Source organism: Delphinapterus leucas, chromosome 8, assembly GCF_059928025.1.
Source record: "Delphinapterus leucas isolate spDelLeu-1000000601 "Yukka" chromosome 8, BTC_Dleu_Yukka2, whole genome shotgun sequence".
NCBI lineage: Eukaryota > Metazoa > Chordata > Mammalia > Artiodactyla > Monodontidae > Delphinapterus > Delphinapterus leucas.
This window is the reverse complement of record NC_143136.1, coordinates 13,834,555-13,859,719: the sequence shown is the minus strand read 5'-3', so window position 1 is coordinate 13,859,719 and position 25,165 is coordinate 13,834,555. Positions and strand designations below refer to the sequence as shown.

Here is a 25,165-nt window from a genome sequence, read left to right as displayed (position 1 = left end):
GGTTTCCAGGGAAGTGGGACTTTCAGTGCTAAAACCAAGACAGTTCCGAGTAAACCGGAGGCAGAAGAATTGCAGGTGGAAAAAAATCACTCCTTTCACTGCCCACAGGAAATAAAAGTGAAATGTAAACACTCTCATTCCACACTTCTTTTTTGTCCCCTGTGAAGGAAGGACTGGGTAGACTTACTGAGCACGTGAACCGTTTTAAAAGGCTGCCTCTCATTGGTATAGAAATTATTTTTTGATATGGATAATGCATAGGTTATTGTTTTAGACAGATATACACAGAGACCAGTTTATTTATTTATAATGCAGCAGTTTAGAAAGCAAGCACTCCTGTACGTGGTTCTTACCTTGGGATCACCAGAGGAGAACATGCTGACGTAACTGTTAACCGTCTTAAACACAAAACCCCGGTCCATAAACGTAAAGCAGCGCTAAAAAAGTAAAATTCTAAATTCAGACGTTTTTACTTTAAGGATCATTAAAGATGTTAGAAAAGATGATTAAATATATTGAAGTAAAATAACATTTAACTAAATGAGCTGTATAATAAATGTCTTAAAAATCTCTGTAATATGTTTAAGCATTCATCCACATATGGCAACTAATTAAAATACTAGATACAGTACACACACCAGAAAGTTACAAACCCATATTCATCAATTTTATAAAACATCTCTTGGAGCTTTGCAATGAGCCTTTCCTTTTAATATAGAAAGTTTTAGCTTTTACTTGTCTATTTTTAAAAACCACTTAGTTACATTTTATTATTATTTTCTTTTAGTAATTCAATTCCATAATTCCTCAGGTGAAGAAACTTGCTGTGCAACATTGGGTAGGAACAGGGCAGAGACATGTCAGGAATACCTTTTAAAATCTCACTGGCCAAAAAATAAAAAAAATAAATAAAAAAATCTCACTGGCCTCCTTCAGCAGAATAGCTTTTCTTTTCAGCCAAGGCAGCTTGAATTTGAAGAGTGAAGGTAAGAGATCCTGGGATTTCTATCAGTGAGCTGCCCACTGCCTCTTTATTATGTTGTCAATCCCTCTTAACTGGAGAAACGAGAGCCTTAAACAGTAGGTAGGTTTGGAGGAGTCAGGCAAGCGTTCCAACTTGGTACAGCACCTGCTCTCTCTCCCAAAGACCCATGGCCATGTCACCAGTAACCAAGCTACAGTGGCCAATTACTGCACTGGAAAAGTGTGAAGTGGGCATGGGCCATAGTTACTGATGCAGTATCTTGGGGAGGCACTATAGCAGATTGGCATATGGGGTCATCACTGCGTGTGTGTGGGTTGCATTCTACCCAGCCACATGTGTGTGAGCATGCGTACTACATGGGAAAATTTCTCAGCTGCTACATCGCTCAGCATAGAAGCCTCCTTTCTCATCCAAAGAGCCCTGTATGGTCCATTGCACTGGTTTTGCATCTCTTAATCTCTCCTCAATTTTACAAACAAATCTCTTTTCTCAGAAAGGACTGAACATAAAATCTTGTTATAGGTAGTCTACCAAGTGCAAAGTCTCCCACTGAAATACGCCCGTGTGTAAACATGAGCTTTTTTCTCTAATAACATTTTTCCAGTTTTTTGGTCATTTATATGTTTGTTTTGTTTCCTTTTCCATTTTTCTTTGTTTTCTTCTGAGTTTTTTTTTTTCATTACCTATTCATTACTGTGTTAACATACTGCTTCATTTATATTTTCATTTTCAATATGGATTTAAGTTCTTTCAATAACTCTCCCCTTAGAAAAAAGCAAATGGCTCCCATGTCCTCCCACCTCCCAAAAGAACAGTGAGGAAAGGTAGACAGCAGAGCATAATCATAAGTGCAGAACACGTAGAGCACCTATAAGGGGAGGATGGGAGGAAAAGAGGGCTTTCGTGTCTTCTACACTATGCAGGCTCCCAGCTAGTGTGTCAAATCCTCCCAGGCTCTCCATCTGCAGAAGGAAGTCCTGACTGGTGACCCTTGGACTATCCCCAATATGGAGCTCCCTCCCCAGAAGACCTCTGCTGTCTCTTTCCTGCTGGGAAGAAGCTTGTGTCTCACCTTGCAGAGAGAGGAAGACCACCCAGTATAACTGTGGGTTCTAGAAACTTCTCAAGAAACAGCAAGAGAAAAGAAGCCCTTTGGTGAAGACACAGGGCCCTTTGATTAGACAGAGAAGGGGTTGGTGAGTCCTGTCATTGAACAAGGGTAGTAGTGAGAAGAAGGCTGCCTACCCTGGGGATCTAGGGAAACTCACTTAAGACTTTCTTGAGATTTAAGAAGACTTTGTATGTGGTAAACTTGTCATTCTCTTTCTAAGGGACAGTGCGGGAAAAGGAGGGGTCATTCCTAAGATACAAAGTCAGCAGAATCAGCCTTCTTCCTGCAGAGAGCCCTCCTGCAGATCAAGCTTCATCAGATGTGTCTCTCCTGTCACCAGTCCCCTGTGTCTGGTCCATCCAGGCATCTTCTTAACCCCAGGCGAAGGGACCTCTCTGCTTCTATTTATTTATTTATTTATTTATTTAGCGGTACACGGGCCTCTCACTGCTGTGGCCTCTTCCTTTGCGGAGCACAGGCTCCGGACGCGCGGGCTCAGCGGCCATGGCTAATGGGCCCAGCCGTTCCGCGGCACGTGGGATCCTCCTGGACCGGGGCACGAACCCGCGTCCCCTGCATCGGCAGGCGGACTCAACCACTGCGCCACCAGGGAAGCCCCTGCTTTTATTTTAAAATAATTTATATTAACCTTCTATATGAGTAGAAAATAATTTATAACAGGCTCTGGTAAACTATGGCCCATGAGCCAAAACTGGCACACTGTCTGTTTTTCAAAAGAAAGTTTTACTGACACAGCTACACCCATTTGTTTATATACTGTCTACGGTGAATGGTCTATGCTTGTTTCTACGTTACAGTTGCAGAGTTGGGTAGTTGTCACAGAGACGGTATGTTCTGCAGAACTAAAAATATTTAATATTTGGCCATTTATAGAAAACAATTTTGCAGATTCTTGATATAAAGGATAACTTATACCCTATCAGACTTTTTCTCAGTTTGGCTTAGTAAATTAAAAGCCAAATAGTCTAAATTACATGCAAAAATATGTTTTTGTATATATGGCTGTTGTAATGAAAAAATGTTTGTCTCATCAACTGTGAAAGTCACAGTTTTGCTCTATAGATGGTTCAGTGATGAGTTATGAAATCCCAACCTGCAAAACACATCACCTCAGTGACTTTCCCTGTATATTTCACAAAACCTCTGGGCCCATCATTTCCTTTCCTTTGCCCCTGTGCTAGGTATTAGCTTATGTACCACCCACAGCAACTTTTGCATAGATGAAGTTTCTAGAAAACATTTATTTATTCCACAAACACAGAACATTTAAGTAAAAGAGTAGATATGAAGACTTTCCCTTTTCACTGACTTGCTTATCCATCTTTTTTTTCATAATTAGAACTATCACAGATGTTTCTTTAAACATAATTTGCTACCAAAGTCTGTTTTTTATATTAGATGATTTCCAAGTGATTTCCAAATGCTAATTGAAATAAAGTAGAGATTAGTCAGACGAGCATTGTACAATGCTTGTATGGTGGACTTTTATAATGTACAATATATTAAACTAATGTTTTCATTTATAAACTTCACATATAAGTATTGCTTTCAGTTTGCAGTTCATGGATCCACATATCTTATAGACTATATTTGTTTTATCTATTGTCAATCCATGCTTTTTACCCACAGATTTCACAACCACTGGTATCACCATTAGCTTTATACTCTGTGTCTTTTTTCATCTTGGACATTCATGTTAGACATTAGTTTATGTACCACCAGAAGCAACTTTTGCATAAATGAGCTCCAAGGAAAACATATATTTATTCTAATAAGTACAGAGCATTTAAGCCAAAAAGAGTGGATAATAGTAGGTCTTTTCCCTTTTTAAGAGACTTGCTTATGCAACCTTTTTTTTGGAATTTTGGGAAGAATATTGCAGCTATTTCTTGAATGTAATTTGCTTACAAATCAGACAGTATGCCATTTTTTTCCCAAATTTTCTTTTCCATCAAGCACTTCAAATAAACTACTAGCATAGTAATAAACCTTATTCTCATAGGTCTTAAAAACATGGTAGAAAACTAGAGTAATTTTTTTCTCCTTTGCTCTTTTCCTCCTCAACTCTGACCATCCCTTTCTCTTTCTGAAGCAAGAAAAAAAGCAAAAATAAGAGGGAAAACAGTGAAGAAAAAGAAATACAAGATGAGAACAAATATAGTATGCAATTTGAAACTGCATTTAACACATTAAAAAAGAAATTAGACTGAATTAAAACTCACCAAAGACAACTTAAGCTAATTTTCCATCTACCTCCATAGCCTCTTAACTTTGTTAGTAGTATTTATTTATAAATTCCCACACCTATCCAGTATGTTCTGGTGTCTACCACAAAGAAACAAGTGAAGTGGCTTCAACAGTAGTCAACAGTTGGGCAAAAGAAGGAATAGAAGAAAAACATTATCTTTCTGGTTGAATGTATTATCTGTTAAATGATACGCCATCATTCTACATTAGCTTTTCTTGGACTAAGCACATTTTTCTTCTCAATTCAATAGAAATGCCTGTAATTCAAAGAAATGATGCTAAATATATGTATGTATATATATATGTATATATATATATTCACTTTATGTTGCTCAATACTTTAACTGATAATTTTCCTTTTATGTGATTAATGCACAATATTTTCATCATGTAAAAAGAGCCTAGAGGTAATATAACAAAAATGCTAAATTCCCCAAAATTTTCCCAAAGTGGCTATTTGGCATCACTGTTAGAGCTGTATCCAATCCAAAACATCACTTCAAGGGCAGAAAAGCCCAAGAGAATAATATTGTCACAGTGCAGCTTCTTTAAAAATCTCATTTTTCTCTTTAAAAATATTTAGAAGTACTACACTTGGCAACACTCAAGTAGATACTCTTCTTTAACCTTAGTTTTTATTCTGTATGACTCCAAATTGGAAAAAGTATCGAAAAGTATTTCAAGCAAGAAAGATGTATAGATGAAAGTATTCATCTAATCCTGGTAGTCTTGACTTTTCATCATAAATGAAACTGTGACTTAAATTGACATTTAGAGTATCTCACACCCACTATCACGGAGGCTTGAATAGAACTGTGATCTTGTATAATTGTACCTTAAGAAATCTGGCAACGCTGTGGTTTGCCCTTCTTGTTTCTTCAAGTGCATTTTTGTTTTTCCAAATCATGTGGTCGGCTAGGCTCATGACAAGATTGTCCAATTCATTTTGGTAAGATTCAGGAAATCTTTGAGGCCGAGAAAGCTAAGGAAAGAATGGATCATTTCTTTATAATGTGACCTGTGAAATACTAAGCCTGGAAAACATAAACTGTAAGACTTACTACAAACAAAAAGTCGTTCTGAAAACTTGAAAGCAATAATAAAATAGAAGCCCTTTTAATTTCAAGGTCATGATTTTCATCATTTTCATTTAATGTTTCCTTCTATTTTGCCCAATAAGTTTTTCAATTTTCATTATAAATTATAACATATATGAATTGCAGACTATTCAGACAATGTAGAAAGGTAACATTTTTTTATAACCTCTTAATTCCCCTCCTTTCCCTCTCCGGAAATAACTGCTATCAATGGTTTAATGAATATTATTCTAGATTTTCTTTGACTCACAGTTCTCTAATTTAAAAATCAATTATTTTGATTTTTTAAAACTAGGAATCCTCCAATAAACAACTATAAGAAATCAGTGAACGAATAACTGAATGAGTACAGATATCGGTTTGTAATGTTCTCTAATAAGTAGTGAGTCCCAGCTAGTCTTTTTAAAACATTATTTCAGCTTTATTGAGTTATAGTTGATATATAAAATTATATTTAAAGCATACACTGTGGTGCTTTCATACACATACACATTGTGAAAGAATTCCACCCTCCACCCCTCATCTAGTTAATTAAGCCATCCATCAGCTCACATACATATTTTTGGGGAGAGAACATTTAAGTTCTACTCTCGGCAAATTTCAATTACACAATACAGTGTTATCAACTATAATCACCATGTTTTCCATTAGATGCTCAAACCTTATTTATCTTATAGATGAAGGTTTACACAGGCTAGTCTTAACTCAATGGTCCCAGCATATGCCACCGCAGGTGCCTGTGGGACTTCACAGTCAAGATGTTTTGCCACAAGATAAAAAGTGATTTGGCTGTGAGATTACATAACATACGTTGAATAAAACTCTGTAGGCCCCTAAAGACTGCCCTCAGTCCAGGAATCCAACACACGCCCCCCCCAATTTGAACTCCTGCACATAAAGGGAAAGCTTCAGGCAGCTGAGTTTTCCCATTTCAGTCTCTACTTGGTGAATTTACACAGCTTCTTTGCACGAGATAGGTAAGATTCATTCATCTTTACTAGTTGGCTTTAAAATTAGACTCGCATTTTCACTATAGACAGAAACAGACAATTGAGAGTTAGACAGTGCCATATTCTCTAAAATTCTGAGCACCCAGCCTTCCATGAGGCAAGAATAAAAACCACGGAGGCTAAAATTACAGGAACTGCATAGAACAAACAGTGATTAATTGTTGGATGCTGGAGCTGACTTGGACTGGCTTTTTTTTAAGCCATTGTACCAGGACATGACTGTATAGGCATTTTGAGGATTTCATGGTTACCCCCTGTATATATTCCAAGCTTATTGTTGAAATCAAATTAAGTTAACAACAAATAAACCTAATGAATTTAATTGCAGACATCATTTTTCATCCTGCTCTGTGTACCCTGGGGAAATAAGGGTAAACAATTCACCTATGAAAGCAATAATCACTTTTTAGATAATCAAAGCACATTTGTAGTTTTCCTTTTTTCATTGTGTTAGTCCTCCAAGATACATTAAACATATCAATGTCAACATTTTCTTCACAAGGACATACAGTAATACCTTGGACTTTGATAACCCCTCTGTTCCTCTGTCTTTTCTGCCTTCTTTTCAAACTCCCCTTGTAGCCTACTCCCACTCTTAACCCAAAGACATGCTGCTCGGTAAACACACGAGCAATATTTTTAATTGTTCTCTGGAAGTCTATCCCAAGGGCTTGAGGCGGGAGAATTCCTGAGCTGGGGACAGTGGATTTTCTCTCTCAGGACAGGGGAGGAAGGGGGGTAAGGTGACAGCATGGTTGAATCCCAAGCTGCAGAGCTGGAACGTGTTGGAGAACCTGGGCTATGATATGGTGGAGGTCCCAAGGATCAGGTGCAGAATGCAGGGGCTGAATTTCAGGCATTTGGGAATTTCGTTAAGAACAAGGGGCTGATGGGAAACAAAAGGTGTAGCCAGTACAAGAAAACTTTGGCTACTAGAGCTCAGTGTTGAGAAGATATTCAGCACTTCCTAGTAAATAGGAATTCGCCTTGGACAAGAAAGCAGGGGTCACAGGGAGGTGTTATCTGCCTTTCAGACTAGGGGATCTGACTTTCTCACATCTCCTTGATGATGGAAGCTTTTTTGAATAGCAAAGAAAGCTATTCACTTCACCATTAAAAAATAAGAAAAGAAAATGCAAATAGCTTGGGAGATGTTTATTGTGAATGCTTTCAAGTCAAATGATGGTATCTGCTCTTCTCCTACTGTGATAAATAGAGATGGTTAGAAAATTGGAAGGCCGTGCACCTCTGGAAGAAAACTGGGTATGGTGATTGCTATGGAAGAGGGTATTGAAAAGGGAACTTGAATCAGTGAAGATAAACTCTCGTTTACGATGAGCTCCTTTATTCTTAGGATGTTCATAAGGGTGTTTTGTGACCTATCTATTTTAGCAGATACATACTGGTGGGAACTAAAGGATTTTAGTCCAATTTGTTCTTTTTACATATGGGAGAACAGACTCTGAGATGTTTAGTGTCTTTTTTTAAAATCATCTAACATGTTAGTGGCAGAACAAGGATTACAGTGGTGAGGTTTCCTGATACAGCTTAAGAACAGAGAGATAGGAATCATTCTTAGCTTCATGTTAGATTTTCTCTTCCTCCTGGACAGGAGGCTCTTATCTCTGGAAGTAGAAGAGCAGACACAGCTGAAAAGCAAACATAGGACTTAAGAACTAAGAGTTATGGAATACCAGAGATGATTAGATGTGCAGCCAAGGCAGGTCTGTTATGCTTATGTCAAGGCCATGTTTGGAAAGGCCTGAGGTCTGGAGCCATGGATGGGGCATGTGGATGGATGACCCGAGGACGGTGGCTTGGCAGACTCCCCTGAATCCTCAGTGCCCCATCCCTCTCTATCAAGAGTCAGCACTTCTCCTGTGTGGGAATACACTGCAAAGGTCTCTCCCTGCAAGAGGCCAGGCAAACCCTTCAGGAGCTGTCCTTCCTCCTCTCCTGGAGCTCAGGCCATGAACTGGGATTAAATGCCAGCTTAACTCAGCTGTGAACCTGCTGGGCCTAATAAGGAAAGGAAGAGCGTGTACCCCAAGGAGTTGTAAGAATTAGTTAGCAGGTACCAGCAGGAGCCACAGTGGGAGTCCCACTGAGATTGGATGTTGAGTGTGTTTGACCAAGATGGCCAGAACCTAAGAATGGATAAATTCAAATTCATTGACATGAGGGCACTTTGTCAGGACATGGGCTTAAATAAGACCTCAGGGGATGGACCACTCACTGTTAGTTGGCTCTTAGAATCCTGGAGATGGCTCATTTTAAGCAGAATGGAAATGCCTAGGTTGCCCTGGCAGATGAATGAGGAAGGAATAAAGAAGCAGACGAAGGTGGACACGTAGGAATGGAAATATGAGCCCAGAAGACCCACTATCCACCAAAACCATCAGGAAGGTACTGGGGACCGACATCCCTAAGACCGTTCCGTGGTGTCTCCCATCTGCAAGTGAGAGAGGCAGTCACAGTGTTGGCTCACTAATAGTCATGAGGATGAGGGGCATCAATATAACAGAGGCCATGTGATTGCACCTAATCTCCAGGGGCCAGGGGGTTGCGATTACCAAAACAAATGGCAAATCTGGAGAGCAGCCAAGGGGGCTTGACTCTCGGGGAGCTACAGAGCTGATTAATGACATGTTGGAAGCCCTAGGGACGAGACAATCAGCGGCCAACAATGGCGATGCTTAAGTCCACCAAGAAGGCAAGGCTGGACAATCAGGGGATGAGGATGTTTGTTCCAGTAAATAGACATGAATCCTCTCTCTGTTCTTGGATCTCAGTCAATTTTCAGATCTGGTACATGCTGACTGAAGAGGAGGCAGCGTCCCTAAAGAAAGCCCCCTACAGACCTTTGATAAGTACATACTATAATGATTCTACCAGTCCTTCTCCAAAGGCTGTCCTCAGGTGACGATACTAGGCGGAGGGGAATATTCATATATTTCAAGAACTATTGGCCACAAGATCTGAGTTGATACTGCTATCTGGAGACCAAAACACCACCATGTCCACCCAGTTAGAGTGAAAACTCACAGGATTAATAAAGTTGCCCTGCCTAAGGTTCTGTTAGCAGGGAGTCCACTGGCTTCAAAAATCCACCAAACAGCCATTTACCTGGTCCAAATGTATAATTTGTATTGACATAATTAGCATCTAGAGTAACCACACACTGGATGCTTGACCTGTGCAGCTACCCTGGTGGAGAAGGCCAAGTGTAAGCCTCTGACTCTGCCCCTCCCCAGCCAAGAGTGCAAATGGAGACAATATTGCTATTCACCACCATTCCCACCCCATGCAATATTGTTCTGATTTAGTCTCCCAGTGAGGGAGGGGTAAGAGTCAGAGGTTTCCCCTCAGTCTTACCCACAGTGAGGACAAGAGAAATACGTGTGGAACTCAGGCGATCCACTTGGGTGCTTCTTGATCCTCCCTACCCAATTGTAACTATAAATGGTCTGAGTAGAGTATGGCTCCCGGAGGCTGAGACCGCCCTGGACCACTCTGGAATGAGGGTTTGGGTCACAACACAGTAAGTCACCAAGACCTTCAGAGCTGCTGGCTGAGGGTGAGGGCAATCTAGAATGGGTGGTAGAGGAGGGAGGTGATGAGAACTGCACGGGGTTCCGAGACCAACTATAGTAACAGGGGCTACAGTTAATCCCACTAGCCTCCCTCTTGTAAGTTTCCTTTCAGGAAGGAGAGGCCCATGGGAACTGTGGAGAAGAAGATTCATGATCATATGTGAAAGGTAGTGTAAGCTGTGGACTGTGGACCACGGGTGGCAGCCGAGGATGTGCAGAGCTCAGATACTCCCTTGATAAAAAGTCTACTGGGATGAATGAAATAACTACGAAGCCTTTGGGACCCACTCAAGAGTTCATGCCAAGCCACATTCTCTCCGGCTGCTCTGAGTAATTACTGAGCTTGCAGAGGTAACGGAGCCAGACCATCTGCCCGATGCAGGACTTTTCTCATGAACATTCTTTGCTCTCAGACAGCCCACTGGCCCACCTACAAGTTTCTCACTGCAAGCCTCTTTCTAGCCGATCCTCCTTCCTTTGCCATCTCCTTTCACAGGTGTCAGACCTTCCTAGTCCTTTTGCCTGTCCCTTTATCCTTTGTAGTCATTTTCGTACTTCTAATTTTGTCCTGGCATCTGCTTCTGAAGGACCTGTACTGATACATACAATCATGTCTCACATTTATTGGATGCTATTGTATTACCTATGATCGTACCTGAATTTTATTTGTGTCAATCAAGTGCTGTGCCATGGATTTTAGGATAATTGCAAAGAAGAACCAGGAATGCTGTTAGGAAAAGAAAAGACAACCAGAAATTTATCATCTTATAGCAAAATAATGATAATTCCATTCTTCACAACATGCGATTTTATAAAACGTTTATCTTAAAATGTATTCTTTGAAATTAAATGCATCAGAGCAATAGTATATTCTCCATTATGTTAGGATCATCCTTAGCAAAGTTCTAATGGTAAAAGTAAATACCAGATATTTCTGTTCCTCAGTCATCTCAAAGACTGTTTAAACTAAAACAAGATACTGGTTTGCTAGACATGGCTGAGTAGACAATAGTCTTATGAAATACTTATTCACTGGGCGTTCTATCTGTTTTACTTAGTTAAACAAAACTAAGTAAAACTTTTTTATCTTAAAATATGGTGTAGCAGACCCACCTCTAACATTGCCAGGGATAGAGGCAAGAGTGAAATTGGAAGCCACGTGTGAAAATATCTGAAAGTTCAAAGTCAAGTTAACAGAGTCTTAAATAAAATATGTTGGATCCTCCTATCTTGACAAATATAACTTCATGACAACTTGGAATGTTGTACCAGGACGTGGGGCCCACCCCCTCTTCTCACCTGAGGCTCTGCCCTACACTGAGGGGCCTGGGGCACGTGGGTGACTGTCCAGCCTGCAAATCCAGGTGCTACCCACAAACTGGTCCCTCTCTCCCACCAGACACTGCTCCCCTCTTGGGTCCTGGGTTACACCCCTCTGAATAATGGACTTAGGAAAGAGATCTAAGCATGCCCAGGAATAAACCTATAAACCCTTTAGGTAGGGGCTCCTGGGGATTCTTATAGGTGCTGAAGAGGTGGTAGGGGCTCCCAGGAGCATTGCTCTTGGCTATTCTCATACTTTTTCTTATGAGAAGGGGTGCATTTGGAGAAGATCAAAGCAGATTCAAGAGTGGAGGCCCCTCTTTCTTGGGTCTAAGGGTCTTGCTTAACCCAGATACAAAAAATATACATCACATATTGTGTATACTTACAAAGAATACACTTCCCTGAGCCTCTTCCCTTCCCAGCCTCTCCACCACAGATAATAATTTTGAATTTTGTGCTCATCATTCCCTTGCTTTCCTTCATAATTTTGCTACCAATATCATACGTCGAAGTGATATTCAGTTTTGCCTGCCACTGAACTTTAAATAAACGGAATCATCCTGTATGTATTCTCTTGTGATTGCCTTTTCAATTCAACAAATGCTTTTCTGAGGTTTGTTTATGTGGAGCTAGGTAGCTGGGGGTCCTCTATTGTCACTGCATCACCTATATAATCCCAATTTACCTATCTGCTCTACTGTGGATGGGCATCTGAACTATATCCAATTTTAGGCTGATACCAACCACGCTGTTAAGAACTTTTGAGTACTGGGTTCTAACGCTGGAAGATTGACTGAGAGGAGGAAGAAAGGACGTTTAAGCTCTAAAGGGGCAGCTCTGGCCTTAAAAGGGGGTCATTCCTTAGTAAACTTGATATTGGAAGTGAAATTCATGCTGTTGGGGATATTTAGTTAACACAAGGCACCCCACCTTGTCCTAAATAATATTTTTAACCACCATGCCAAATGTTCTAACATTTGTCTCCTGATTCAACTGACACCTGCCACTCTCACTCCTCAGCACTCAGCCCCACCTCCACTATTTACCTTGAATCCGCCAGGACCAATCCCATTGAGACTCTTGCCTCTGTCACGTCTAATGACAGAAGAAGCCTCACTCCTCTCCTGCCCTCTGGTCTCCTCAGGTGCTGCACACCCCCTTGTGTATCTCACTGCTTCTCATCTCCTGAAACCCACCCACCATACCTTTGGTCTGGAACACATGGTCCATCACCAATAAAATCTCCTGAAGATGGAACTTCTCCTCCAAACATTCCCTTTGCCTTGTCTTTTAACTGAACACTGACTCTCCCCAGAGGACCCTGCTGGAGAGGGTGTGGAGAGAAGGGAACCCTCCTACACTGTTGGTGGGACTGTAAATTGGTACAGTCACTATGGAGAACAGTATGGAGGTTCCTTAGAAAACCAAAAATATAACTACCATATGATCCAGCAATCCCACTCCTTGGCATATATCCGGAGAAGAACATGGTTCAAAAGGATACATGCACCCCAATGTTCATTGCAGCACTGTCTACAATAGCCAAGACATGGAAGCAACCTACATGCCCATTGACAGACGAATGGATAAAGACGTGGTACATGTATACAATGGGATATTACACAGCCATTAAAAAGAATGAAATAATGCCATTTGCAGCAACATGGACGCTAGGCAGGCAGCTTTCTTCAGCAGCCCCGTCTCCACTCTCACCCCACTACAGTCTATTCTCTACGCAGCCATCAGAGCGACCCTTTTGAACCAAGATCAGCTCAAGTTACTCCTCCACTCAAAGTCCTCTGACGGCTCCCAGTTTCTCTCTGAGTGGAAGCCAAAACCCTTGCAATGGCCCACAGGCCTTACATTACCTGCCAAACCTCCCGCTGCCTCTCTGACTTCAACTTGCCTCTGCTTTTCTTTGCTCACGTGGCTTCAGCCACATTGGCCTCTCTGCCATCTTTCAGGCGTACCCACTAGGTGTGCTGCTGCCTTACAACGTTATACAGGTCTTCCCCTCTACTTTTATTTTTGAAATATAGCTGACTTACAATATTATATTAGTTTCAGGTACACAACATAATGATGCAATATTTTTATAGATTGTACTCCATATAAGGTTATTATAAAAATATTGGCGATATACCCTGTGCTCTACATTACATCCTTGTAACTTATTTTATACCTAACAGTTTGTACCTGTTAATCCCCTTCACTTATTTGTCCCCTCCCCCCACTCCTCTCTCATCTCAGAACCACTAGTTCATTCTCTGTATCAGTGAGTCTGTTTCTGTTTTGTTATATTCACTTGTTTGTTTTACTTTTTAGATTCCACATATAAGTGAATGAAATTTTGCTATTTGTGACATCATGGATGAACTCGGACAGTATTATGCTTAGTGAAATAAGTCAGACAAAGATAAATACGGTATGTTTTCCCCTCTACCTTTAATGTTCTACCCTAAACATCTCCAGCTCCCTCACTTTCTTCACATTTCTAGCTGAGGTATTACCTTCTCCATGAGCTCTACCTTGACCATTCTATTTAAAACTGCAAACCTCACCCTGCATACTCAGGACTCCGCATTCCGTTTACCTGCTCGACATTTTCTTTTCCTATGCTACGTCTCACCTCCAAACGTACAATTTAATTAACTTTGCTATTATGTGTGTCATTTACTGTTTTTATCCCGCAGTAGAATGTAAGCTTCCCAAGGGCAGAGATCTTTATTCTATTCTCTAAATGCATGCCAAATGCCTAGGATGGTGAGGATGGTGCTTGTCACAAGGAAGGCACTTGGAACATACTTGTTGGATAAACTGAATGAATATACTCATACGGATAATTTAAATTTAAACAAACAAACGGCTTGGCCCAGGAAAATTTGATGTTAGTCAACTCCTGTTGACGCTTATTGATCCAGCCTTCAGCCTCCCCTTCTAGCTACTTACTAATCAATCATCTATCTGTCAAGTCATGATAGATAATTAATTTAGCAGGGGACTAAATTCACAAGTCTATAAGTTACATCTTTACCAGCTTCTCACCATCTCTTCTTATATTACTACAAATGCATGTGTTTCAACTTTTGGGGGTCAAAGAGTGGCTGTTTCTCTGCCTCTTCTCTGCTGTCAGTATATTCATTACTACATCATTAATCCTTTTGTTGGTAGTTTTCCTCTTACTGTGCCTGAAAACCCAATAAACTTTATTTGGGGTACACTTAGCGTTTTTGAATGTTTTGGGTCATTCTTAATAGTCATTCGTTCTGCCTTTAGGCCAAAGGACTTAACTTGAGTCCATTCTACTTGTTAAAATGATCTGTTCTCTTGACATGGATCTCTTTTTCTTAATAGGTTCATATGTTACCGTTTCAACATGAAGCTTATACCAGAAACTATTAGAGAAACGATCTATAAAAATCAATGAATCCTATCACCTTCAGGGTTGAGTGTAAGCCATCCCAATGAAAGGACCGTCTTTAAATTCTTTACCTTCAGGACATGCTTGACTGTTGTGGAGTCATTTGATTGCAAAAGACCAGTCACATTTTTAACCAGTTCCTCATGTATAGTTCTCTCCTTGCATGCCGTGGTCTTGAACACAAACTGAAGAAAATCCAAAAAGTGAAAAAAGTTAAATACTTAAAAACAAAGCATCAAAAATTACGTTCCAAGAATAACTCATGTCTCAAAATTATCTGCTCATGCCAGATTTTGTCATGAAATAAATGAAGGCCCAATGGTAAGTGTAATACACACCTGCTCCTATTGAGGGCTTTGCACAGGTAGAGCCTTGCTCACCTAAGTTCTCCTTGAAACGCTCTTTGTAGAAATCACAAAGAAGATCAGAGAGCAATTTAGAGGGTTCAAGGAAATATGGAGGGCTTTGACCCACCTACTTAGGATACATTTCCCCTTCTCCTTCCTTCCACTGGCAACAGGTGGGTGGCATGGTAGCATTTCTTCATCCTGAAAGGGTAGAGCACCCACTCAAATAGCCAAGTGGGGAAGCAGGCGCCTACCAGAGGCCAGTAGGTGAGCTGCCCACAAGCCCAGGGTCCACTACCATCTCATGCTGAGACATGGCAACCAACAGGTTCATAATAATTGGCCATCAGTAAGATAACTAATGCTTCTCGCTTTCTTTTCTTAAAAGATTGGTGCTGGCATTCACCACTGAGTGCATGTCACGGTTTAGTTTTCCATATTTCTTCATATATTTTAAGTATCAATTCATGCACGTATATTTAAAATACAAAATGCTTACTACTGAATTATAATATTTTACTTATGAGGTGGGTTTGCCTCAAGGAAGGTCTTTTCTTCATAATATTCAAAATTTGGACTTCACTACAGTCAAGGATGAATGCAGGCAAGAAACAAAGCAGAGGCACTTTGCATTTGGGTCTGTAATTATTTCTTTGAACTTCATAGGCCATTGACATCTAAATCATTCTGATGGGGCCTAACTTCTCCACGCTCATCCCAAAGGAGAAAAACGAGGCTAAGAAATGCATGAAACTAGCTAAAATCAAGAGTAGTATGATTTTCCCCCTCATGGAATATGACTCATATGAGGGTAATGTCATCAACTGTCTAATCCCATGTGCAGTAATTCAGCCCCAAGGGCATTTTGACTAGCTCTGAAATTTTAAAAATTTTGGCTAGACCATATCAGTCCTACGAATTGCTGTGAACAATGGCATTTAATTAGGTATACATTTTTGAAAAAGACATGGTGTATGTGTGCATTTTGGATATCGTAGATGGAGTGAGTTAGCAGCATTTAGCACCACTGAACTTGAAATGGTGTTTAGATTACTTCTGAATAGGTTTGAATTATATCAGCTATCCCATCTTTCAAGGACATCAAAGCACGTATTGGTACCAGTTTTCATTATACTCTTAGGTGTGGGGCTTAATGTATATGCTAAAAAATAATTTTTTCCACCATGGGTAAAAAAAAGTCATACTCCTTGGTCAAGGTCAGGCTGTCAGCCATGTACTGCAGCAAGACAAATCACAGAATCATAGACCTAGATGTTCATGTGGTCTCCCCCATCTCACTTCACAGAGGAGAAAAGGGAGGCTCAGAGAGGCTGATTGCTCCAAGTTAACTATTTAACCTTAACTAGAATGTAGTTTTCCATTTGCTACTTTAATGCTCTTTCCAGAGTAAAATTCCAGTTGGTTATATTTATTAGGCTGTATTTGTTTTAGATATATGAAATTATGTTATAAAATATCTTTAGGAATTTTTATCAGCTTGAAATTCCACATAGGCGTATTTCTAGATTTGAACCACTTCAAAGCAAACTAAATACACAGCTTCTTACATTACAAAATCAAAAGGTCTCATCAGGATATTTCAAACATCCTGCTTAAAAATAAAGACCTTTCCAGGGTGCATTTCCAGGACAATGCTCCAAGAGCATCACAGATAACATCTGAGAGCTGATTTAAGGCTCTCACCAGGAACTAGCCTCGGCTGTCACAAAAATAACTGCAACATCAGTGGGTTCTCAATGCAATTTTCAGTGATTCCATTGGAACAAGGTAAATAATATGTGTGTTGAAAAGGAGATGACTTTGTGTAATAAGGACTGGGGAATTTATTTTCTTCTCAGCGCCTTTGGCAATTGAAATGGAAAACTGGGGTAAGTGTCGAGAGAATGAAAATTCTATAGATGATTTCTGTTGAACAGTAAAGTCTTCAATACCCTATAAAAGTAAGCTATGACTCTGTCTTAGAGAGCAAACTAAAAATGCATTTGTAGGTGGAACTGGCCTTCTGCCATTGAATTGTAGATCTTATTGGGTAAAATTATACCATAGGGAAATTATTGTGAAGAAGCTCTTTTTGGCGTATGGGCTATTTTAAGGAATGGCACACACTCATACTTAGATATTTGGGAAGACATCTAACATTTCTGACAGGTAGAAAACATGTAAATATAAAACTGTGATGAGAAAAATTCCTCACTGATGGCATCTCAGAAGGGTTCACTCCAGAATAAAATTTCTAGTTACTTCCTTTTACAGGAGCATTTCTGTCACAGAAGACGCCAGATTCTTCTCTAGTCACCTTTCTAGACATCTAAAATATATGGATAAATGTCTATCTATATATTAATGGAATATATCTTTTAATAAAAAGGTCTCTGTCTCTTAAAGATACAATCTGTGCATAAATATTGAAATTTAGGTCCTCTATGAATCATAAAGGAATATAAGGTACTATCATTTATCTCTGGGTGGATTTTTTCTCTTCACTCAAGAAGATGACTTTTAGGTTGGAACTATAATGTGCAAACATCATCACAAGTTCACTGGCATTAAGTCACAGGCCAACTGAAAATGAGAATATAAACATATCCGAGTGAACATCTGACGAAGGCCACTGAAGGATGCAGTGCACACTGATGGGATGGGCTAGTGGTTCATGCCAGAGGATAAAGGACTTAACATACCAGAAGCAGGTACAAATATACAGTAACTGGGAAAATGAAATAATGCCTGAGAAAACAATAAAAAGAGCTAAGAAAACATTACAGAAGAAACATAGCGCATTCAACAAACCAACAGGAAACATCTTCCTTAAATTTATAGAGGAATTTCATTTATTTGTACTGTTGACTTCAAAGGACAATAGTTTTCTCCTCTCTTTCTTTGCTCTCTCTCCCCATATATATATTCATTTGCACATGTACACATTATTTATACATTTATACACTGAAACAATACATTGAGCCCATCAATGCAAAAAGAAGGAATTCTAAGTAGCTAAGGGGAATGTCTGATACGACTGTGGTAGGCACCGTCTAGCTAAAGGGGGAAACTTCCCACTTGTTGCAGACGGGAAGTGAGAAAAGCCACACAGCACAAGGGGATATGACCAATGCCCAGGTGGCAATTTTGTACCTTAATATAGGACTGGACGCAGTGGTCCAGCTGCTCCTCATGGCACTTGGTCACGATGTCAGTCAGAACCCTGGAAAAGCAATGCTGTTGAGTGGACTTTCTGGAGAAGGCAGGAAAATACCACTTGGTTTGTCACTGGAGTGCTTGGTAAACTGGGTGCTTAATCGTTGTTGAATGAATGAACGAACCAATTTCAGACTCTCCCCGCCCCCCTTATCCCCCAATACTGGGTGTTTAACATCTACAATACCCATTAGCCATTTCCAACCGTGAAATCTCTAAACACTACGATATAAGTAAAGTATTATGGCTGCAATACCATACTGGAGACATTTTTGCCCAAGTTGCATGTGCTATTATGGTCTATGTGTTTGCTGACACTGTCTTCTTGGAAAAGGGATCATTTTTAGTACCTTATTAAAACTTCTTTAACCTCCAACTATCATGTTCCACTTTAAAAGGGCTAGTCTTCCAACCTAGAGGTGTTATATACATGCTTTTGGAAAAACTAATTAGTTTAAGATGCAGGTTTTTGGGTTTTCCCTCTTAGCTGGGTTAGGGTTTCCAGTAGCACTTGTGGTATGGGTTTATTTCTTCACAATAATACTTCCAGTTACTCCACGGCTGTAGGGCTTAGGAACAGCCCAGAATTTCAACAGATCTATCTGCTGAAATACTTAGGAGTTTTGCCAACACAGATGTATATACTCATGTTGAAAAAGGCAAAACTTGAAGGCATAGTTGGGACCTTCTAATCTGGCTCCAGAACTGCCTGGTTGTAGAACTGTTAGAGATACTTTAATTTTCTAGAGCTTCAGAGCTTTACTTTAAAAATGACGCTAAAGGGGACTTCCATGGTGGCGCAGTGGTTAAGAATCTGCCTGCCAGTGCAGGGGACACGGGTTTGAGCCCTGGTCCGGGAAGATCCTGCATGCCATTGAGCAGCTAAGCCTGTGCAGTACGACTACTGAGCCTGCATTCTAGAGCCCGTGAGCCACAACTACTGAGCCCACGTGCCACAACTACTGAAGCCGGTGCACCTAGAGCCCATGCTCCACAAAAAGAGAAGCCACCGCAATGAGAAGCCTGTGCACTGCCATGAAGAGTAGACCCCACTCGTTGCAACTAGAGAAAGTCTGCGTGCAGCAATGAAGACCCAACGCAGCCAAACAAACAAACAAAAAACTGACGCTAAAGACTCTCATTCTGAAACAGGCTAATGATATGTCTGTGAGTTATGAAGGCACTGGAAACATTTCAATGTGAAGAGTAGTTTTTTTCCAGAATGCTGTAACTAATATTTTAAAAAAAGTGAACTTTAGAAATATTTGATTCAATAATTAATCAAGAATTCTATCTCTAGAAAGAGGAAATTGTAACTGCCAAAGTCACAAGACAGATTGGTAATGTTGAAAGAATATAGTACAGGCAAATTTAAAGTGAGAGCAGCTGAAGAAAAATTGAGCATAAAAAAATAAGATCCAGTGGGAGAGAAATGGTACAGCTATTCTGGAAAGCAATTCAGCATGTTATTTTTAATTAAAATTAAAAAAAATTTAACATCTTTATTGGAGTATAATTGCTTTACAATGGTGTGTTAGTTTCTGCTTTATAACAAAGTGAATCAGCTATACATATACATATATCCCCATATCTCCTCCCTCTTGCATCTCCCTCCCACCCTCCCTATCCCACCCTTCTAGGTGGTCATAAAGCACTGAGCTGATCTCCCTGTGCTATGCAGCTGATTCCCACTAGCTATCTATTTTACATTTGGTAGTGTATATATGTCCATGCCACTCTCTCACTTCATCCTAGCTTACCCTTCCCTGCCCCGTGTCCTCAAGTCCATTCTCTACATCTGCATCATTATTCCTGTCCTGCCCTTAGGTTCTTCATAACCATTTTTCTTTTTTTAGACTCCATATATATGTGTTAGCATACGGTATTTGTTTTTCTCTTTCTGACTTACTTCACTCTGTATGACAGACTCTAGGTCCATCCACCTCACTACAAATAAATCAATTTCGTTTCTTTTAATGGATGAGTAATATTCTGTTGAATATATGTGCCACATCTTCTTTATCCATTCATCTGTCGATGGACACTTAGGTTGCTTCCATGTCCTGGCGATTGTAAATAGAGCTGCAATGAACATTGTGGTACATGACTCTTTTTGAATTATGGTTTTCTCAGGGTATATGCCCAGTAGTGGGATTGCTGGATCATATGGTAGTTCTATTTTTAGTTTTTTAAGGAACCTCCATACTGTTCTCCATAGTGGCTGTATCAATTTACATTCCCACCAACAGTGCAAGAGGGTTCCCTTTTCCCCATACCCTCTGCAGCATTTATTGTTTGTAGATTTTTTGATGATGGCCATTCTGACTGGTGTGAGGTAATACCTCATTGTAGTTTTGACTTGCATTTCTCTAATAATTAGTGATGTTGAGCATTCTTTCATGTGTTTGTTGGCAATCTATTTAGGTCTTCTGCTCATTTTTGGATTGGTTTGTTTGTTTTTTTGATACTGAGTTGCATGAGCTGCTTATAAATTTTGGAGGTTAATCCTTTGTCAGTTGCTTCATTTGCAAATATTTTCTCTCATTCTGAGGGTTGTCTTCTCGTCTTGTTTATGGTTTCCTTTGCTGTGCAAAAGCTTTGAAGTTTCATTAGGTCTCATTTGTTTATTTTTCTTTTAATTTCCATTTCTCTAAGAGGTGGGTCAAAAAGGATCTTGCTGTGATTTATGTCATAGAGTGTTCTGCCTATGTTTTCCTCTAAGAGTTTGATAGTTTCTGGCCTTACATTTAGGTCTTTAATCCATTTTGAGTTTATTTTTGTGTGTGCTGTTAGGGAGTGTTCTAATTTCATTCATTTACACGTAGCTGTCCAGTTTTCCCAGCACCACTTATTGAAGAGGCTGTCTTTTCTCCAGTGTATATTCTTGCCTCCTTTATCAAAGATAAGGTGACCTTATGTGCATGCATTTGTCTCTGGGCTTTCTATCCTGTTCCATTCATCTATATTTCTGTTTTTGTGCCAGCACCATACTGTCTTGATGACTGTAGCTTTGTAGTACAGTCTGAAGTCCGGGAGCCTGATTCCTCCAGCTCCGTTTTTCTTTCTCAAGATTGCTTTGGCTATTCGGGGTCTTTTGTGTTTCCATACAAATTGTGAAAATTTTTGGTCTAGTTCTGTGAAAAATTCCAGTGGTAGTTTGATAGGGATTGCATTGAGTCTGTAGATTGCTTTGGGTAATATAGTCATTTTCAAAATGTTGATTCTTCCAATCCAAGAACATGGTATATCTCTCCATCTGTTTGTATCCTCTTTAATTTCTTTCATCAGTGTCTTATAGTTTTCTGTCTCCTTAGGTAGGTTTATTCCTAGGTATTTTATTCTTTTTGTTGCAACGGTAAATGGGAGTGTTTCCTTCATTTCTCTTTCAGATTTTTCATCATCAGTGTATAGGAATGCAAGTGATTTGGCATGTTCTTAAAACCAACACATACAATGACCATATGACCCAACAATCGCTCATTTCAAAGAAATGAAAACATGTTCACCCCAAATGTACCCAAAACTGGAAACAACCCAGATAGCCTTCAACAGGTGAATTTTTAAACATTTTTTGATGTGGAATACTAGTCAGAAATAAAAAGGAGAGAACTATTGATTGATTGATGCAACAACCTGGATGAATCTCCAGAGAATTATGCTGAGTGAAAAAAGCCAATCCCCAAAGGTTATATACTGTGATACTATATAATTCCATATCCATATATATATATATAAAATATATAATTTATATATGAATTGAAAATAGAATATATAATAAACTCATCAATTTATTATATGAATATGTGGAGCATAGAGTATATTTTAACATATTATAAAATTTTATATATTTATATTGTATATAAAATTTCAATATAATATATATAAAATTCTTAAAGTAACAACATTTTAGAGATGGAGAACAGATTAGTAGTTGCCCGGGGCAAGGAGTGGGGTTTGAGATGACGAAGAAGTAAGTGTGTCAAAAAAAGGGCAACATGAGGGATCCTTGTGGGGACGGGAATATTCTGTCTCCTGAATCTATCAATGTTAATATTCTTGGAGTGATATTGTCCTATAGTTTTGCACAATGCCACCACTGGGAACATCTAAAGAGAACATGGACTCTCTCTGCATTATTTCTTACAACTGCATGTGCCTCTATCTCAAAATAAAAAGTTTAATTAAAAACACAAAGTTAAAAAAGAGGTCTAAAACTTTACTTGAATGATAGTAATAGATGATTAGAAGGTAAGAACTCAGGAGTGAGACATATTTAACTTTGAGATACGTATTCGAATGAAATGCAAGCATACACAATCAGGTGGCCATTCGGTTATAATCAAAGTTGTGTGTAACCACAGCTTATAAAATCTCTTCCCCTAAGGCTGTGCTATGGATACCTGGTCACAGTTGTGCTTATTTCATCTTCTTCATTCTGCACCAGAACTCTGAAGAGCTGATTCAAGATTACCGGCAGAAAACTCATGATTGCATGAATCTTTTCCACATTCAATAAATTCTGTTAAATTGGCAGGGCAAAAAATAAAAGGCCATTGATTAAATTTAAAGCACATTCTTTTACTGATGTTCTTCAGAACTTGAATATGACTACTGTAGCTCACTTTTGTTTGACTTTATTTTTCATGGCATTTAGCATGACATACAGGCATGGGGGTAATGTTGCAAGGACTCTACATCTAATTAACTAATTTAGAATCAATTGATTCTGATTTTCAATCATTTTTATTTTGGAGAAACTGATCTTTGCTTATTTTTTAATGAACACACAGACATCTTTTAGGAATTGTGAAATAAAATCATTTAGTCTCTGAATTGATAAGGTGTTTAAAAATCTTCGATAATAATTACCCCTTAGTTTGCTGCTCAATGCAAAACGTAAAGGTCTGTTTTGCCCATTTCTACCCTGGAGACCACTGCAGCTATTTGCATGTCATGTTACCTTACAAGAACGGACGAAACTCGAGGTAGGTGACTGAGACATATCTTTCTCCCTTTTTTGGCACTGTCGGAAAAATGCGTTCACATGTGGATCCTGAAACAGCAAAAGAAAGTCTTGATTTTTGATGACCTGTAAGCTGTGGAACAATCATGGTGATGGGAGGTGAGCCCTTCTGTAGGACAAGATGCCTTGATGTGAGGTGCTTTGTCCAGGAGGCATAGTGACAGACCTCTCATTTTCACAGGCATTCCAGCACACAGAGGGCTTGACCTGAACTACAAAGTCCCCTCTCTCCTATTTCACTCTCAGAGATTTGTTTTCTTTCCGGGCCACATGATAATGGCTAGAGAATTACTTCCCTTGTCTCTGTTCTTTCCTTTCTTTCTTTTTAAATTGTCTTCTGTCATCTTCCTTCCACAGACTTCTACCAATTTTTCTTACATATTCTTTAACACACACGAGAATGGGTACAGTTTAAAATGCATACGGATATTTTCGTACTTAAAATGTCAAAGTTAATAAAAAAATTATGAAGTCCACCTGACATCATGAGATAAAACTTGACTCCCCAGACCCATATGTTGAAGTCCTAATTCCCAGTACCTCCACATGTAATGATATTTGAAGATAAGGTCTTTAAAGAGGTAATTAGTTAGGGTGGCCCTAGTCCAATATGACTGATGTCCTCATGAAAGAGTAAACCTGGATGTGCACACACAGAGGAAAGCCAAGGAGAGAGGCCTTGGAAGAAGCCAACTCTGCTGACACCTTGATCTCAGACTTCCAGCCTCTAGACCTGTGAGAAAATACATTTCTGTTGTTTAAGTCACCCAGTCTGGTATTTTGTTATGGCAGCTTAAGCAAACTAATCAGCCCTTTAATGCTCTTTCCTGAAAAGGGTGTCACCTTGGAAATGCCTAAGTTCTGTGTTGAGGGTCAAAGTTATGAAGTCAGGAAGTGGAATAGAGAATTTTAGTGTAGGTGCACTCTCTGGGGGTTTCTCTGGCCTTTGTCAGTTCTAGAGGGCATCTGTGGTTGGGGTTCCCCTCAAGTCGGGGTATTTGTGTGCGTGTGTGTGTGTGTGCGTGTGTGCGCGCGCACGTGCGTGTGTGTATATTTTCAGTTTCACTTCATTTATTCGACAGTTATTTATTGAAAGCTGTCTATGTGTCAGGTTCTTGTCAGGCATGGAGGACAGAGTCAGGGGCAAGGAAAAGCCACTCTGTGGTCCTTCCATTATGCCCGGGAATCAGGTACCATGCCATGATTTTCACACATACCTATTTGCTCATAATTAGACAAGTGCTTCAAAGGAAAGCAGGGTGCTGTATGGGTGTATGACAAGATGACACGGCATATCTGAGGGGTTAGGGGACAGGGAAGGCTTCTCTGAGGACACAACATTTGAGCCAAGCTCTGAAGGTTGGGTAGGAGCTGCCCAGACCAATCGGGAGGGTAGGCAGAGAGGGAGAGATCGCCCTCCTGGCTGACGAAAGGGTGAGTGTCACAAAATCCCTGGATCTTGGAGGCATGAAGCAGACAGAGGGCACAGTGCAGGATAGGGCCTGGTGTGTTTGAAAATTGAGGTAAATACCGCTATGGAGGAAGGACGAAGGTGTCCCCCAGGGTGACGAGTGCGTGGGCGGTGGAAGCTGATGTGCAGAAAGGAGAGTAGTGGTGAGTCACAGAGAGACCTGGGTAGTTTGGAGAAAAGCAGCTGGAGGTGTGGGAAAGAGAAACTCGGGGCATTCTGAGAGATATAAAAGCAGGATTTGGTGGAAAATGACCATTTTGTGGGACCTGACCGGGGCTGATGGCGTCAGAGAAAAGA

At 39.9% G+C, this 25,165-nt stretch overlaps 1 protein-coding gene across 10 annotated transcripts in view; it reads right to left on the bottom strand.

Moving 5' to 3' along the window:
* DOCK10 (dedicator of cytokinesis 10) overlaps positions 1-25,165 on the bottom strand; it is a 280,479-nt gene that overhangs the window by 46,600 nt on the left and 208,714 nt on the right. For all 10 annotated transcript variants that reach the window (XM_022567817.3, XM_022567818.3, XM_022567812.3 and 7 more), the window contains exons 23-29: positions 23,335-23,427; positions 22,775-22,893; positions 18,312-18,381; positions 14,883-14,996; positions 10,720-10,791; positions 5,200-5,346; positions 354-437 (exon numbers count right to left, since the gene is read on the bottom strand). In XM_022567817.3, coding sequence (XP_022423525.2) covers positions 354-437; positions 5,200-5,346; positions 10,720-10,791; positions 14,883-14,996; positions 18,312-18,381; positions 22,775-22,893; positions 23,335-23,427 — 699 coding nt within the window. The remainder of the gene's footprint in view (positions 1-353; positions 438-5,199; positions 5,347-10,719; positions 10,792-14,882; positions 14,997-18,311; positions 18,382-22,774; positions 22,894-23,334; positions 23,428-25,165) is intronic.